The sequence below is a fragment of the Dunckerocampus dactyliophorus genome, chromosome 2 (genome assembly GCF_027744805.1).
Source record: "Dunckerocampus dactyliophorus isolate RoL2022-P2 chromosome 2, RoL_Ddac_1.1, whole genome shotgun sequence".
Classification (NCBI taxonomy): Eukaryota; Metazoa; Chordata; class Actinopteri; order Syngnathiformes; family Syngnathidae; genus Dunckerocampus; species Dunckerocampus dactyliophorus.
Window position 1 is genome coordinate 32706023 of NC_072820.1, and position 16912 is coordinate 32722934.

At 39.6% G+C, this 16912-nt stretch overlaps 1 protein-coding gene and 1 long non-coding RNA gene across 3 annotated transcripts in view; one reads left to right on the forward strand and one right to left on the reverse strand.

Moving 5' to 3' along the window:
- kcnh4b (potassium voltage-gated channel, subfamily H (eag-related), member 4b) overlaps positions 1 to 16912 on the forward strand; it is a 58745-nt gene that overhangs the window by 13837 nt on the left and 27996 nt on the right. For both annotated transcript variants that reach the window (XM_054769292.1, XM_054769293.1), the window contains exons 4-7: positions 4751 to 4984; positions 7916 to 8047; positions 8776 to 8927; positions 16166 to 16406. In XM_054769292.1, the coding sequence (XP_054625267.1) occupies positions 4751 to 4984; positions 7916 to 8047; positions 8776 to 8927; positions 16166 to 16406 (759 nt within the window). The remainder of the gene's footprint in view (positions 1 to 4750; positions 4985 to 7915; positions 8048 to 8775; positions 8928 to 16165; positions 16407 to 16912) is intronic.
- On the reverse strand, positions 9165 to 12940 carry LOC129177807 (uncharacterized). Its single transcript, XR_008569667.1, has 4 exons — positions 12746 to 12940; positions 12276 to 12373; positions 12172 to 12203; positions 9165 to 12076 (listed from the first exon to the last, which is right to left on the reverse strand). It is a non-coding gene; the product is annotated as an uncharacterized LOC129177807 (long non-coding RNA).

Consider the following 16912-nt stretch of genomic DNA (forward strand, 5'->3'; position numbering starts at 1 on the left):
TTCTCCCTTAATGATAAAATAGTTTAATTTAAAAACTGCATTTTGTGTACAGTTGTGTTGTCAGTGACTAATATTTAAATGTTTTGATGAAACATTTAAGTGTGACAAACATGCAAAAAAACAAGAAATCAGGAAGGAGGCAAACACTTTTTGACACCACTGTATGTAGGACGAATACTTATCTATTTATCAGTGCTCATGTAAAACTTTTATCAAAATCTGACCATCTAAAATAAAAAAAAATTGTACCAGAATTACTTACTTACTATAAAATGTATTATTAACCAACCATCATGTTCAATATTTCAAGTTAATGAAGATTAAAAGCAGTTTGTGTTTTTTAGGTGTGCAGGAATAGGGGGTGCATGGCTTCAAGCCAAATGTCTGAAGGGGTACGAGACTCTGGAACCCATGTGATCTATTTACATGATTTCCTATGGGAAAAATGTGTTGAGCATCCTGGAATGGATGATGGAAAAAAAGAATTTGTTTCAAGGAGCAGAGGCCGTAGAGGCTATAAACCAGCATCTCCTCGTCTTGCTTGTCAAACGCGCTTCCCCTCATCTCAGTGTGGCACAATTAAGACTTCATTGCACCCTGTAGAGTTTGTAAAATTGAACGAGTACATCACAGCAGAGTGTGACGGCGGATGCGAGAGTGCTCACAAATCTCCATGAGACACCTCCAAGTGTCTTAAGCGTGCAATAATACAGGACGAGAGACAGAGATGAGTTAAATCCATCAGTAGGCGGAGGAGCTTCACTGTTTCTCTCAAAGAAATAACACAAGACTCCTGAGAAATACCCTTGAAAAGAAATCTAAAGAAATAGCCGATGGAGACAAGAGAGAAGGGGAGAAAATTCCAACTCGATGGTCTCGCGAGCCTACAACTGCATTCATCTCCTGTTTATATAACGTTCACCAAAGAATACCTTTATTCACTGTCCCCCAAAGTAAAGTTACTGTTTTTAAGTATTTATTGAAGCTACAAGCCAGGACGGGAAAGCTTTTATATTAACCCCATTAAACTACCCTTTTTTATTTTTTTGCATGATTAGGAAACATTTATCAAAATAAATGACATAAAAAACTTTCATTAATATACTGTATATTTATATTTAAAGAATAATTCAAAATGATACATTATTAATCATATTTAATTCATAAAAATGTACAACTTACTATAATAGAATAGTTGTAACAGAAATACTTAACAGAATAAAAATGAAATGAATTGAAACTATCCATCCATCCATCCAACCGTCCATCTATTTTCTATGCCGCCTGTAAATTGAAACTAGTAACACAGATTAATTTTGTTTATGTGCTGCTTTGAGTTTTAACTTAAGATACTGTACAACAAATGAACATTTAAAAAGACATTATGTTTATTTTTGTTATTATATATAATAGTGTTTTCCCTGCTCATGCTTTTATGCTAGACTATGCAACAAACACAACAAATACGTACATTTTCTTGTGTACATTTGCTTTTTATTTCATTGCAGATGTTTTTGACGAAACGTGATGCTAAGCAGCGTGCTGAGAGCATGTGTGACAATGCCGACAATTCTCAGGCTCTAATCTTCTCATGGAGATTGTGCTCGAGTGGCGCCTTGTCTTTAATTGCACATCTGTGCCTGACCGGCTACAACTGTGATGAAAGTTACTGCCACATAGTGAAGGGTGCAGGCAGCTCAGTACAACACCAGCGATATTAATGAAGTATCACAAGGCTTTACATGTGAAGCTACACCACTACAGTAGATGGCTGAGTTGTTTCACTTCATTTTAGTTTTATTATACAGTAGCTAAATTCTCTCAGCAAAAACTCCCCCTGCAAAAATACTGTGTATTTGTATGTATTTTTTGTGTAATTAAAAAATATTGGTGATATGTAAAAGTTTGATTTTTTAAAGTGTTTTTAAACCACTGGTAATAAGAAAACCTACAAAGTGTAAAAAGAAGTTCACCTTGATTACAAGTAACAAAGGGTACGTTGTTGCTAGAGCTATATTCCCTTCCTTTGGAATAAGTGTTGCAAAAAGCAAAAGATTTGCATGAGGTCATGTATGGCGATACATTTTGTGCAACTTTTAGTGCATATTTTGCTGATGATGTTAACATGAGGCTGTAATATATCACAAGTGAAAAGACTGAATAGGCTGTGAGCGTAAGCGGGTGAACGTCGCTGAAGTGCAAAAGTGTGCTGGTTTTGTTGCTGTGTGTGCAGTAACGGAGTCAACGGCCAACAAAAAGAGACTTAATAATCCTCCACTGGCGCAGGTTGACATTTAGATGTATTGCTCCTGTGGAATTTCATCAGGCCCGGCTGCTTTATTGCTTTCTCTCATCATCTGGCGGCTCTTTTGTCTAATAATAAGGCGAGAAAACGTAACATCATCAAGGTCTGCCACTAATAAGAGTCAGGGACCCCAAAGGGACACAGAGATCAGCCCTCCAGAGCTGTCCTCTTTTATTTATTTATAATTTTAATTGCATAATAGACAGATCCATGGCTGGATAGGGGTCCGCGGTGCCTGTCGCCGGGCGGGGTCGGGGATGTGGCTGTGGACTTGTCGCAGCGCAGTGGCTCGCCCGGGGTGGCCCGGCTTTTGGGGTGTTTTTGGCTGGTTCGCCAGCCCTTCCCTGCGGTGGCCCGTTGGGGCCGGTTGATGCCAGGGCTGTGGGCACCTCTGCGCGCTTGGGGGGGATTCGGCAGTCTTCAGGGGGCAGTGCCCGTGCTACTGGTGGCTTGCATGCCGCCGTAGTGGCTTGTCGTTGCTGGCCCGTGGTGGCTGCTGGGGGGCCAGGCGGTCTGGTGGGGTGGGGCCTGGTCTTGCTCGTGGGAACCGTGGGGAGCGTGCGGCCTGGGGCCAGGTCTGCCGGGTGTGTGGTGCTCTGTCTTCCGGTGGCTGGTGGGGTCCGGTGGCTGGTCTGCTGCTGGTCTCACCTTCTCGGCTGTGGTGCTCGGCCTCTCCGCGGCTTAGGGACGCGGCACTCCGGGGATTTGTTGCCCCGTGGGTGTCAGCTGTGTGGTGGGTTGCCTTGCTGCTCGCCCGTTTGCCCACCCACTTGCTCATTTGCTGGGTTTCCTCCTCGCCTGCTCTTCTGTCTGCCTTGCTGGCACTTCCACTGTAGGTGGGCTCCTTTCCGGTTGCGGGGGCATCTCGGGGCCTGCTGGTATGTGGCCCCCGGTGCTCGTCTGCCCTTGTGGGGTTTGATCTCTCGCCAGTCTCGGGGGTTGGCTGTCCTCCGGCCGGCCAGCGCCCTCTTTCTGGTTGGAATTGCCTCTCTGCGGCCCCTTGCTGGTCTTTCCTGGGGGGAGGGCTCTGTGGGCTGGCTCTTGGGGTGCTGGTCTTGGTGCTGCCCGCCCCTGTGGGTGCAGTGGCTTTCTGGTGGTGGGGGCTTGGCCTGGCTGTGTGGGCCAGAGCTTGCTGAGGGAGTCCCTCTCCTTTCATGCATTCTCAGCTCACACATTCGCGCACATTTAATATACATGACGACTTGCACACATAGATACCTGTACACACGTACATATGCACACTCCCAGTACATACGTACTTCCCCACATAACTCACTGAGTTAACCAGGATGTTACTATGTTGTGATGTTGGCAATATCCATCCATCCATCCATCCATCCATCCATCCATCCATCCATCCATCCATCCATCTTCTACCACTTATCCGAGATCGGGTCACGGGGGCAGCAGCCTAAGCAGGGAGGCCCAGATTTTCCTCGCCACTTCGTCCAGCTCCTCCCGGTGGATCCTGAGGTGTTCCCAGGCCAGTTGGGAGACATAGTCATGTCCTGGGTCTTCCCCGAGGCCTTCTACCAGTTGGACTTGCCCTGGAGGGAGGCATCCTGACCAGATGCCCAAATCAACTCATCGGGCTCCTCTCAATGCGGAGGAGCAGCGGTTCTACTCCGAGTTTCTCTCGGATACAGTCCTTATCACCTTATCTCTAATGGAAAGCCCAGCCACCCTACGGAGAAAAATCATTTAGGCCGCTTGTACCCACGATCTTGTCCTTTCTGTAACTACCCAAAGCTCATGACCATATGGGAGTGTAGGAACGTATATCCACTGGTAAATTGAGAGCTTTGCCTTTTGCTCCTTCTTCACCACAACGGACTGATGCAGATTCCGCATCACTGCAGATGCCACACCAATCCGCCTGTCGATCTCGCATTCCATCCTTCCCTCACTCGTGAACAAGACACCGAGGTAGTTAAACTGTTCCACTTGGGGCAGGATCTCATCCCTGACCCGGAGATGACACTCTATCCTTTTCTGGGCAAGAACCATGGACCATGAACATGGAGGTGCTGACTCTCATCCCAGCCGCTTCACACTACTGCCTAATGTAGCGTTCTCTGTGTGTGTATTGCTCATAGCGTCACGCCTACTCATTCGTAAGGAAGCCATTGTTATTTACGCTTGCCACACTAATAGACTGCAGACAAATACATGTAGTGATAGTGCTGTGACTGACAGCTTTATTACTGCCTTTTGTAAATGAATGTTTTGAAAATAATATGCTGAAACTCTATCGCCATTATCCCATCCTATCTATGTTAAAATGATGACAAAACAGCATTTACATGTCAGTCTATTGCTTGTTTTGTCCCTTTTCCAGGAAAGCTCACAATGGGGAAACATTTATGAACATCATTTAGTGCTTTTTCATGAAATTCTGAGTATGTTTTACACTCTCATCCAGTTTCTTTCCTTCCCTCCTGACAGACAGTAACTTCCTGTTAGGCAACGCTCAGGGCCACCGTGGCTACCCGATCGTCTACTGCTCGGACGGCTTCTGCGAGCTGACTGGCTTCACGAGGACCGAGGTGATGCAGAAGAACTGCAGCTGCCGCTTCCTGTACGGCGCCGACACCAGCGAGCACGTGGCCCAGCAGATGGAGAAGGCTCTCGAGAGCCGAGAGGAGTACCAGGCCGATGTCCACTTCTACAGGAAGAATGGTGCGTGGCGCTAAATAAGACAAGTGTTAAATATCAGCACAGTTCTACACCACAGTGACATACTTATAGTTAAATTGATACAGCCAAGCTGAGCATTATCATTCCAGCTCCTGTGGTGGATTCTTTTTCGGCACGAGCTGAATTCTGCGTATAGACAGCAGCGGTTTAGTGATGCAGTGCCTACTCCATGCCAAGGTCCTGTTCTGTGTAAGCGTGACGTAATTCATAGAAATGCTTATATAAAATACAAGTGCTTACCACAGCTGTTGTCATTTTTCCCCATAAAAAAGAAGAAAATTCAAGAAAATATTCTGTTGTGTGCTCGCTCAAACATCCACACAAAAATATATAGATAGAAAAAGCTGCTATCTCCTGGTAAATGCCAGTAAGATGGGTACAAACTGAAAAATATGAAGATATACTGCAGTGGCTTGAAAAAGTATCAGACCCCTTGAACTTTTCCACGTTTTGTCAACGACCACAAACATACATTTTATTGTGATTTTGTGTGAAAGACCAACACAAAGTGGCACACAATTGGGAAGTAGAAGGAAAACTATACACAATTTTCTGTTTTTTTTTGTTTTTTTTATACAAATAAACAACTGAAAAGTGTAGCGTGCAAAAGTATTCAGCTCCCTTGACTCAGTACTTGTGGAACTGGGTTTCTTTTTGGCTATGTCTCTACAAATTTGCAGTCGTGATGCACTGACCCAAGCCTGATACAATTCCAATACCAGAGTTCTGTTTGCGTTAATATGCAACTGCGCCAAAAGTCTATCAGCAAATGTAGTGTTAGGACTGGAATATTTTCACCTTGTTTTTTCCACACTCACAAGACCTTTCATTTGGAACAAATGCACCCTGTTTTTATCTGCACACACAAATAATTTCTATATATGCCCCATTTAAATTTTCCTAAGCTAATATCTCAAACAACTAAAGAAGGGACATTTACACCCATTGTAGCACCTCTCTGACGGAGTGGAACAGAGTTCCTTGTCTGAGATCGATTGGACTTCTCTAAACCTTTGTTGACCGCTAATCGCTCTCTCCAGCGCTGGCATTGCAATTGCTTGGATCTACTCCAGTTTGAATTAAATTGTAAACTGTCCTTGAGACTCTTAGACTCCTTAGAATAAAAATATCTGTGGGGACTTTGGCCCTGCAAAAAGGACTGTCCCAATAGTAGGTAGAAGAATATCAGCAAACGCAGCTGTTGTAACATATCATACATAGCATGTATGATATTGGAGCAACCCGGAAGATTTGTTTTGTTTAGATGTCCGACTGTTTACTCTTTTGTCTGTGTTTGCTGATATTCTTTTAGCGACGTTAAGCTTCTCTAAAACGTTATGCCTGACCTGTTTGGTGTGTTCCTTGGACTTCATGATGCTGTTTGCTCTCCAATATTCTCTTAACAAACCTCTGAGGCTGTCAAAGAACAGCTGTATTTGTACTGAGATTAAATTACACACGGATGGACTCTATTTAATCATTAGGTCAACATTCCATCCTTCAGAAATCATCAGGCAATTGATTGCACATCAGACTAAAGGGAGCTGAATACTTCTGCATGCCACCGTTTTTAATTTGAAAAAAAAAAAAGTGAAAATCAAGTATAATTTTTCTTCTTCTGCACAATTGTGTGCCACTTTGTGTTAGACTTTCACATAAAGAAATCCCAATGATTACAAAATGTGGAAAAGCTCAAGGTGCATGAATACTTTTTCAAGCCACTGAATTAAAAAAGTAGACCAAAGTTTAACATTCATAGATACAGAAAATAGGTGTTTATTTTCATTACTAAAAGTGGTTTATGACCTTCACAGTGCACACTGTTAAAAACTAAATAAAAAATGTAGAATTTAAAAAACAAATTGAAAAAATGAATCAATAAAATACAAACATGGTTGAAATGTTTATACAGAGATAGAAAATAGGGATGTATTTGAATGTTTTAAAATGGTTTTGTCATACCATCAATGTTTGAATTGCCCAAAAATTCAGGTGTACATGACAAAAATGGCACATTTTACCAATCCGATGCAGACCGGGGACCATTTGCGGCGCAAGGCTGTATTTTTATTGTAAAAAAATCCAATTTAACAAGAAAACTAAACAAAAAACCACAGCAAAAATGACAAATTAAACATTTTGCAGTAATTGTAGAAGAATAAAGTGAAAATATTAAGAGAAAAAAAGTTGTAAATGAATGAGAAAAATGTCCTAATTTTATGAGGAAAAATAACGTAATTTTAGTAGTATGAAGTTGAAATATTGAAGAAAAAATACATTTTTTAAAAATAATATCATGATAAACAAAGAAAACAACAAATATAGTTGTAATTTTTGGAAAATTTCATTGTGAAAAAAAATTATAATGTTACTAGAATAAAGTCAAAATATTAAGAGAAAAAAATAGGCTTTAAAACAAATAACAGGCTTTATCTCCTGTATAAGCTGAGATGCATTTTTTTCTTGAAATATATATAACTTGTTTGCGTATCAACATGTGCTGGTTTACAAAGTACAGTATCTAAGTGGCCCTTGCATCATTTCATTTTTCAGTATGTGGCCCTCGGTGGAAAAGTTTGGACACCCCTTTAGTGTACAGTCCCCTTCAGAGCACTCCATATGTGTATTTTGTAGACTAATCCAAATAACTTTAGAGTAACTACAAGCATCACCATCAACACAACCATGTACAATATGCCCCGTATCATGCACACAAGGGACCCAGTGGGAGGCTTGGTGGCAGACAACACTGCCGACACACTCTCTAATGAGCGCATGCTAACTTACAACACGACAACACCCCCGCATTCTCCTTGCTGCACACTCATCCACATTCCCATGCGTGACATACAGCATATCGGGTGTATTTTTAGAAAGTACAGAGGAAAAAGTCATGTTCTGTTCTCGTTGCAGGTGTAGCCTTCTGGTGCCTGTTGGACATTGTGCCCATAAAGAACGAGAAGGGGGAGATGGTTCTCTTCCTCTTCTCGTTCAAGGACATCACAGACAGCCACGGGAAAAGCCATCATAACAGCAGGAGGGAAGGTAGGCCACAAAACCAAACTCCGACACTGTTTTTCTGGCAAAAGCATGTCCTCCAGCGTTCCCAACCAATAGCTGTTAGCTGTAAGCCACTACTCGTCCAGCCCACTTGTCATTGTAACATTTTTGCTTACCCTGATGCTGTGCGGTATTAAACTCCAGTCTCCACTTTGCTGCCCTCATTCTCCTCTTGGATAATATCGATCTCTGTAGTGATGCCAAGTACAGAAAATACAGGACGTTATGACCGTCCTCCATTGTTTTTGTTCGTTAGCATGTCTTATTTTGACTGATAAGTGCAGCGTGGTTTTGGTGGAATGTTTTGATGTTAAACAAACGGAGAACATAAAGTGTTAAGTGTGAGCATAAAAGCCTCTTACAGGTGAATGTTAACACAGGAAAATCCTGATGGAGGACAGCTGATCCACGTCTTAATTAATCAGCATGTTAGTCATGCAAGCCTTACCCCAATAGAGGTGGCAAAAAAATCAGACAAGATCAGATCAAAGTTATTTTCTTCTTTTTATATTCTGTCAGTCTGGGTACCCTGTGGCTCATTCCTGCCCCCCACAGGTCAGTCCAGGTAGTACATCAGGTGTCATATTGCCAGTGTGCTGTGTCGGAACCAGACACACTAAGAACAATAAGACCACATTTTTTTTTAGTTGTGTAATCTTTCATATATTAAAAGAAGTTTTTTTTTTAATCTTTACATGCTTCAATGATGGCAGAATTCAGCTCAGGCCATGTTTCAGAGGACAAGCGGCGCAGGCGGAAGGGCAGCTCTCACCTGAGCGAGGCCAGAAAGCGAGGGCGCAACATGTTGTACCAGCTCACCAACCACTTCTCCAGGGGAAGCAAAGGGGAGGTCAATCTGGGCAGTGTGAGTACCACCATCCTTTTCACCTTATTTGACTTGACTGACTTTTTTCCCCCCGTAACACAATGTTAGATGAAGTCTTGACCCACATTCCCAACGTGGTTTATCTCATAGGAACATTCATCAAATGACTTTGCTATTTTTAAGTCTCCAGGAGGATTTTGTTTGCGTGGCATTGTCATTCTCCAAAATGGACACTGCCAACATGGCTGCAATACACTATACAGTTATTATGGCAGTATTTGGTTATGGTTTTATTTGCTCCAGACATGCTTAACAGAGTTACACTGAAGTGCTTCATGTTTACATTTGCACAATTCAACATGTACAAAAAGGCCCAGGAAGACCAGATCTTATTTAATCCTACCCTGCTCCATATTTCAGGAATTGCAGACAGTTTGTTGACTTCCTTTGTGACATGTTACCATTTTCTGCTAAGGACAGGAAAGAATAGAGAAAGTGTAACAATAAATAGACAGCTTGTGCAGTGGTGAAAGAAAGAAAAAGGTTTTCAGCAATAAAATAATAAATAAGTACATTTACAAATAAAATAAACAAGTACATTTATAAATAAATATTTAAATATGAATATATGAGTATGAAAAATATGACTAAATACATAAATAGAAAATAAACTAAATAAAAAGATTAAAGATAAATTGACTGATAAATAAACACAACAAAATACGGTCAAAAACATCGTAACCAAACTTTTTCCAATGGGGAAGAAAAAAGAATTGCTAAAAAGAAAATGAAAATGTCAAATAATAAATACATAAAAATACAATTAAATAAATACAAAGATTAAAGATAAATAAATAAGAAAATCTGACACAAATGTTATCCAAACTGTTTGTAACAAGGAAGAAAGAATAAGTGATAATAATAATAAAAAAAATGCAAATGTCAAATAATAAATACATAAAAATAAAATCAACAAAAATATCAGATACATAAATAATTATAGATACATAAATAAATACATAAATTCAGGAGTAAGAAAAACTGACACAAACGTTGTAAAATGATTCAAACTGTTTCCAATAAGAATGAAAAAAGACGTGATAAAACTAAAAATGAAAATGTAAATAAATTATAAATACATATAAAATAAAATAAAATAAAATAAAATAAACATTTAAATAAATACAGAAAAAAAACCTGACACAAACATTGGAACATTGTCCAAACCTTTTCCGACAAGGGAAAAAAAGTGCTAAAATACATAGAAAATTAAAATAAATACAAATATTAAATATACATAAATGAATTAATAAATTTAAGAGTAAGAAAAACTGACACCAACATTGCCACATTGCCCAATCTTTTTCCAACCAGGAAGAAAAAAATAAGTGATTTAATAAATAAATGATAAATAAACTATAAATGAATAAATAAATAAATACAGGAGTAAAAAAAACAAAACAAAAAAAACAATATGGTGTTCCCTCGCTCCATCGCGGTTCACCTTTTGCAGACTCGCCATTTCTCAATTTTTTTTTACTGCAATTTTAATTTTAAATTATTATTATTATTATTATTTTTTTTTTTTTTACTGCATATGAACGCTGTTGCAGGCCAAACCAGGCCGTTTAAGAAGAATTGCAATGTGGGAAGTTTAGTGTTGTAGTTCTGTGCTTTATCACAGGCAGCGGTGTCTCTCTCTATTCTCTCTCTTCTGTCTGCACCGCCCTTTGTCTCCTGCATCCTGATTGGCTGTAGACCATTGTCAATCAATCTCCTTTGTGCCGTCTCTTGTTGTGGTCATGGCCACAGACAAAGATAGACGCCACATCAAGTGGGTTTGTCCACTGTTGCAATACGTCAACGTCGACGCCATACTGGATGTGTCAAGGCCGCGCTGTAAATGAATACAAGTAAATGTACTTACTTTCATAAAGCGCCTTTCTACAAAGAAATTTAAGTTAGTGCCTCTCGTTTATACACCCACACACGCACTAATGTAATTGGGAAACAGTTAGGCACCAAACATTTGTGAAGATCAAATACATTGTTGTTGCTTTTACAGTACTTGTATTCATTTACAGCGCAGCCTTGACACATCCAGCATGGTGGCAACATTACAGCTCAGCGCTCGATGCGGCATCTATATATGTCTATGGTCATGGCTACCAAAGTAGCTAACCGTGTGAGCTGCTTGCTAACCGCCAATACTGGAAACAATGCTGGAAACAGAAGAAGCTAACCGCTTGAGGAAAATACGACGACAAGAGCAATATGTTTTAACAAGGATACAAAAACCCTACAGTACAGTGGAACGGCGCCAGGAAGAAAAGGCATGGTCAGAGGAGTGGAAAAATGCACGAGTGACTTAATAATTTCTTGTGTCCAACCTAGTAGGTCGATAATTAAAATTCAAACGAAGGTTTGAACTTTTTTGAGTATTTGAACAAGAGAGAAATGTGAGAAAATGTTAATGCCTGTCTGAGAAAAGTGTATAAAGTGTATGCTGAGGGGTTTTACAGCCTTAAAACATATCATCATTGTAAAAAAACAATAAAGTTGGCTACTTTGCCGATTTCACGTATTGCGGGCTATTTTGGGAACATATCCCCAGCGATAAACGAGGGAACACAGTATAACATTCCACACATAGGCCGGTGGATGTGGGAGGCCACTTTGATACATTTTGTACATTAAATACAATAAAATAAAATAATAATAAAAAAAATAATGGGCCTGGGCCTTACTTTGGACACCCCTGGTATAATGTATAAATAAATGCAGCATATAATTTAAGCAATAACTTATTAAATAATGATAAAGGAATGAAATCAGGCTAAATGATACCAGTTTATCTCCCATATAGCTAATAAACACGATGTGCCTGTACTGTTGTTTCTTAAAGTGGTACATGGGTACATTGTTTACGTTCCTTGCTCAGTCCGTTGATCCTCAAGCATAAAAGTCCTAAATCGTCATCACTTTAAATATTTTGAGTATGCAAATGAGATGCATTCTCTTAATTTAAGATGCGTGGTTGCTGCTGCATGGTAGCGTCCCTCCTGGGCATCAATGTGATCCACCTCCTCCTCCTTGTCTGCTTCCAATCCCACATACCGACGCCAAGCATCACCGCTACCACACACACGCACGCGTTCTCACATCTGACAGTAAATGATGCTCGCCCTCTGAGGACAGCACATATGCCAAAAATGTCAACACAGGGAATGAATACACATTCATTATTCAAATGTTCTTCCCTGCGTGAAAGCTGCGTTCTCACCTTTTTTAACCATGTCTCCCACGTGCACTGAGCTGAAAAAAATAAAACTAATTTTTAAAAAACAACAGTATGTTCACACTCTTCACACATAAACACAGCCTCACTCGTGTTTCGTCATCCTCAACTTTTCCTACTTTGGCAGCAGACACCTCTCGTTGCACGTGCTAATTGATTCCAAACATGAGCGGTAACATCTCGCCACCTGCCAAACACAGAAAAGGCATCAAATATAATTGCGCTTGTCTCAAAATGACATTGTAACAGCAGCAAAACTGTTTAATATTCATTTTTTAGGCAGCACAGCTGGCAATTAGCTTTATACTTTATAACAAAAATGCCCATACAGTATACAGTAATTATGTTTACATAGCTACACAATCATTATACTAAATTTACTTTTCCACAAAAATATACATGTTATGTTCATGACCAACCATGCATTTCATGCCATTCATGAAAATGTCAAGACATTTTTTGAGTGTACAGTAATATATATACTAGGGCTGTCAACAATAGCACGTTAACGGCGGTAACTAATATACTTCATTGAATTTTTTAAGCGTAATTAACGCACACGCATGATGGCAAGCCACGGCTCTCTATTATGTCGACAGACGGCGGCACAGTGTAGCTCCCCACAATCACATAGTGTCTGACGCTCTTTTACAACTTTATTCTTCCCTGAACACATCAACAGCTGTGCAGTCCAACGCCATATACTGTATGTTTCTCCAACTCCAAACAAACACATCTCCCGTCCATTCATTGCAACAACACTTCCTCATTGTCACGAGACAAACCGCAAGATGCGTTCACTGACACTCCGAACATCACAACATCTTTATGATGCGTGTATGGGCGGTCTAAATCAACACAAATGCAATGAAAATCAATAAGTGGATATTCTTATCACTCACTTTGTAACTCTTAATGTGGAACTACAATTTGCTGCTTTTATGGGTGCTCGGAAATCCCAGAAAATTCACTCACAATATATAATTTCAATTTAAATCACATGGTGTCTTTGAACGCCACTCATAATTTGTTCATAATAACACAGTTAAAAGTCCATCCATCCATCCATCCATCCATCTTCTATGCCGCTTATCCTCACTAGGGTCGCGGGTATGCTGGAGCCTATCCCAGCTGACTTTGGGCGAGAGGCGGAGGCGGAGTACACCCTGGACTGGTCACCAGCCACTCAAAAGTCTGATTCAAATATTCTGCTATTAAAGAAACCAGTGTTAAATAGATTTTCAAACATGTGTGCCATCTCTTAACTTGATTTAAATTTTAAGTAAATTTTTGGCGCTGTAAATACATATAAATATATATATATATATATATATATATATATACATATATAAAATCCTGCGCTGTCATTCATCTTTCTTTCAATAAAATACAATAAAAATGGGCATATTTCAGACATGGTAATGGTAATGATTTGATTTTTTTTAACATGCATACAAGTTACATTGGAATACATCACATAGTACAATTCACAGTTCTGCATGTCCAAAAAGGAGTAGGAAGAAGCAAAGCTTATTTAATCCTGCCCCCATCCGTTTCACATCAACTACAATGCATTTGTTCACTTTCTGTATTCCAAATGTACTCTTTGCTAGTTTAAAATACATAGGAAAATGATCAGGTAATATGATAGTAATATAAGGTGATTAACTGTGATTAATCTGATTTTAAAAAATTATTCATTTGACAGCCCTAATAGAAATATGAACAAAAATGATGTTGGTATGTGTGGAATTAAAATCAAAAAGTCACAAAATGTATACACAAATGCATTTTCAATCTTTTAATTAGAATATTCAAACACAAATCTAAAAAAAACAAAAACAAATCTTCATTTTTAATTTCATGTAATTTAAATGCCAGTGAGTATAAATGCGTACATACCTAATAAAATAAGTATCCATTGTAAGATTTCCAACCTTGTTATTGCTCGTTGTTTGTATTGCAGTCCACCCACCCACTATAACATCATAGTACTTTTACATTCAAATATACTGTAACTGCTTTGAATAGACTGCTAATTCTCAATGGTCTGTCCCACACATCCATCCTCCTACCACCACGCTGTTCTCTTTTCCTTCGCTTCTCTTGCCTCCTCCATGGTTCCTTCACTTTCCTCACTCTACATGTAAGTGTTGGTATGCCACTGATCTTTTAATAGCCATAAAAAAACACAAGGACAGAGGTAACAAGTTGCTGATACGCTGCACTCTTCCACAGTAAACGGCACGAGTGTGACAATCAGAACATATTTATACTATTTAGTAGTGCAAATGTTCAATGAATTGGTACATGTCTCATATCATCTCTCTCTCTTTGCATTATTTTCATTTCTGACTCCTTCAAATACTCAATCTAAAGTGTGAGCGATATCCACTTAGCAAGGTCCACTGGGAAATGTCATTTTTAGCCACAGTGTGACTTAATGAAGAGCACGGATGAACTTGTGGGCGACACCGCTGCCTCATGTGTCCCCACAGCTGCGGACCTCTTGTTTTTCTAATCACTAGGATGTGTTTGCCTGCCAAAGGTCGACCGGGTGGCGTGACCTCTGTGATGAAAGGCAAATTAAAAAGGAGAGATTTTGAGAGTGAGAGAGAGAGAGAGAGAGAGAGAGAGAGAGAGAAAGAGAGAGAGAGAGAGAGAACAGCAACAGCTTTTGTTGACATTGCTTGAACGCTTGTTAGAGCATCAGCAGCTGTTGATGAAAGTCGGAAGCTTTTGCAGTTTGTACGGATCACGACACTTGCTGTTTCTGGATGATGTGCACAAAAAGTCTATGAGATTCATTTAAAAAAATAAAACTGTAGCTATATAGCAGGCCCAGCTACTTATCGCAGAATTTGTGGCTCAGTGTCTAATTAAAAAAAAAAAAAAAGCTTACTAGAAATTTGGGACAGGGGATTCCGCTGCTTTGCAAAGCAGAGAAAGGACAGGGAGAGTTGGCCTGCACAAACTGACGAATTTGCTACAAAACACTGCAGTCTTTTACTGCAGTGTTTATAGTGGTTCATTGGTTTTAGACCCGACCACGTTAAATGAATCTCCGTGATATAGAATTCAATGTAAATAAATGGAATATTGTTGTAGTTCATAGAAAACCTTTTTATGACATTCTAAACACAGATTTTAACATTATTAGAGCCCTGTAGACATAAAATAACACCCTTATAGTCACCTTTACACTCCTCTTATTCATTCTTTACAACACATTGCAGGGACTGGAGATTGGCTGCTAACTAGCAGCTAACTAGTTAGCCTCAATTTTTTTTTTATAAACTTAAGAAGCCAAAAACTTACCAGTTCCACACAAAATGGGAGGAGAACTTTTTCACTTTGTCATGTCAGACATGCCATTTCTGACTCCATGACTTTATGCAGTGTTAAGGTAATGTAATGTGTGTCATTACTGCTGCCTGGTGACCAGAATACTACATTTCACATGTATTTCAGTATGTTTTGACTAATAATAGACCACAGTCTACCACGAAACAGTCATCATTTATTAATTAATTTCTGAAAAACCACGATATACAGAGGGAGCAATAATTGAACCACAATATTGCAAGGGATGACTGTATATACTGTATAATGTGTAAAATAGAATAAATTACATTATAATAAGTTTATGTAAGTTTTTTTTTTTTTTTTTTTAGCCAGTGTCATCTGATGGAGCAAGTATGTTTGAATATACAATTTGCCTCTGATTGACTCCTCAGTTGGTCAACATGAGTAAGTTTGCCCGACTGAACGAATGCAAAAGGAAAAAAAAAAAGATCAAAGGAAGAGTTGTATTGCCATGTGTTTCACCTTTGGAGAATGCCCAGTGAGATACATTGTGGTCATCTACAGCCATAGATTTGCAGTTTTTAAGGCAAATTTTTAGTAGGCATTGTATTGGTATCTCATGAGATTGTACCTTATGTTGTGTGTGTTTGAACGGAGTCTCTGTTTTGTTTAGAGCATGATTGACAGGCCCTCAGTGCCAGAGTACAAGGTGGCGGCGGTCCAGAAGTCCCGCTTCATCCTGCTGCACTACAGTGTGTCCAAAGCGCTGTGGGACTGGCTCATCCTCTTGGCCACCTTCTACGTGGCCGTCACTGTGCCCTACAACGTCAGCTTCACACCATACCACGACACATTGACGGCGGCGCGCTCCACCATTGTCAGCGACATCGCGGTGGAAATGCTCTTCATCATCGGTGAGTTTGGCTTCTTAGCCTCCGGCTATGGCAACCCGAGCATCCTTTTCCCCAGGAAGAGCCGTCATTGCCAGGCAACATGGGCTTTTTGGTCCCCCTCTGGACCACCTGGGTGCAACCCCCGCACCTTCCTCTTGCACCCTGGGGATCAACTTCTACACACTGTTGACATCATCATTATTCTACCTTTAACCTGAAGTACAGCTCTCATTGGCCACGACATTATCTACACCATCAAAAGCATCCCCTTAAAAAAATAATAGTCATTTCAAATGTATTCTAATGTCATAATTTTAAAATAAATTCTTCATGTTGTTTTTATTATAAACAAATAATCACGTTTGTTTTCCAAATGACTTGCAATCAAATGAAAACAAATAAATATATTTTTAAAACGCAGTCCCCAAATTTCTATTTAATTACATTTTTTTAATTTAAATTACTTTTTATTTTCATTATTGATTACAAAATTTTAAAAATGAAAACATTAAAAAATAATTCATTAA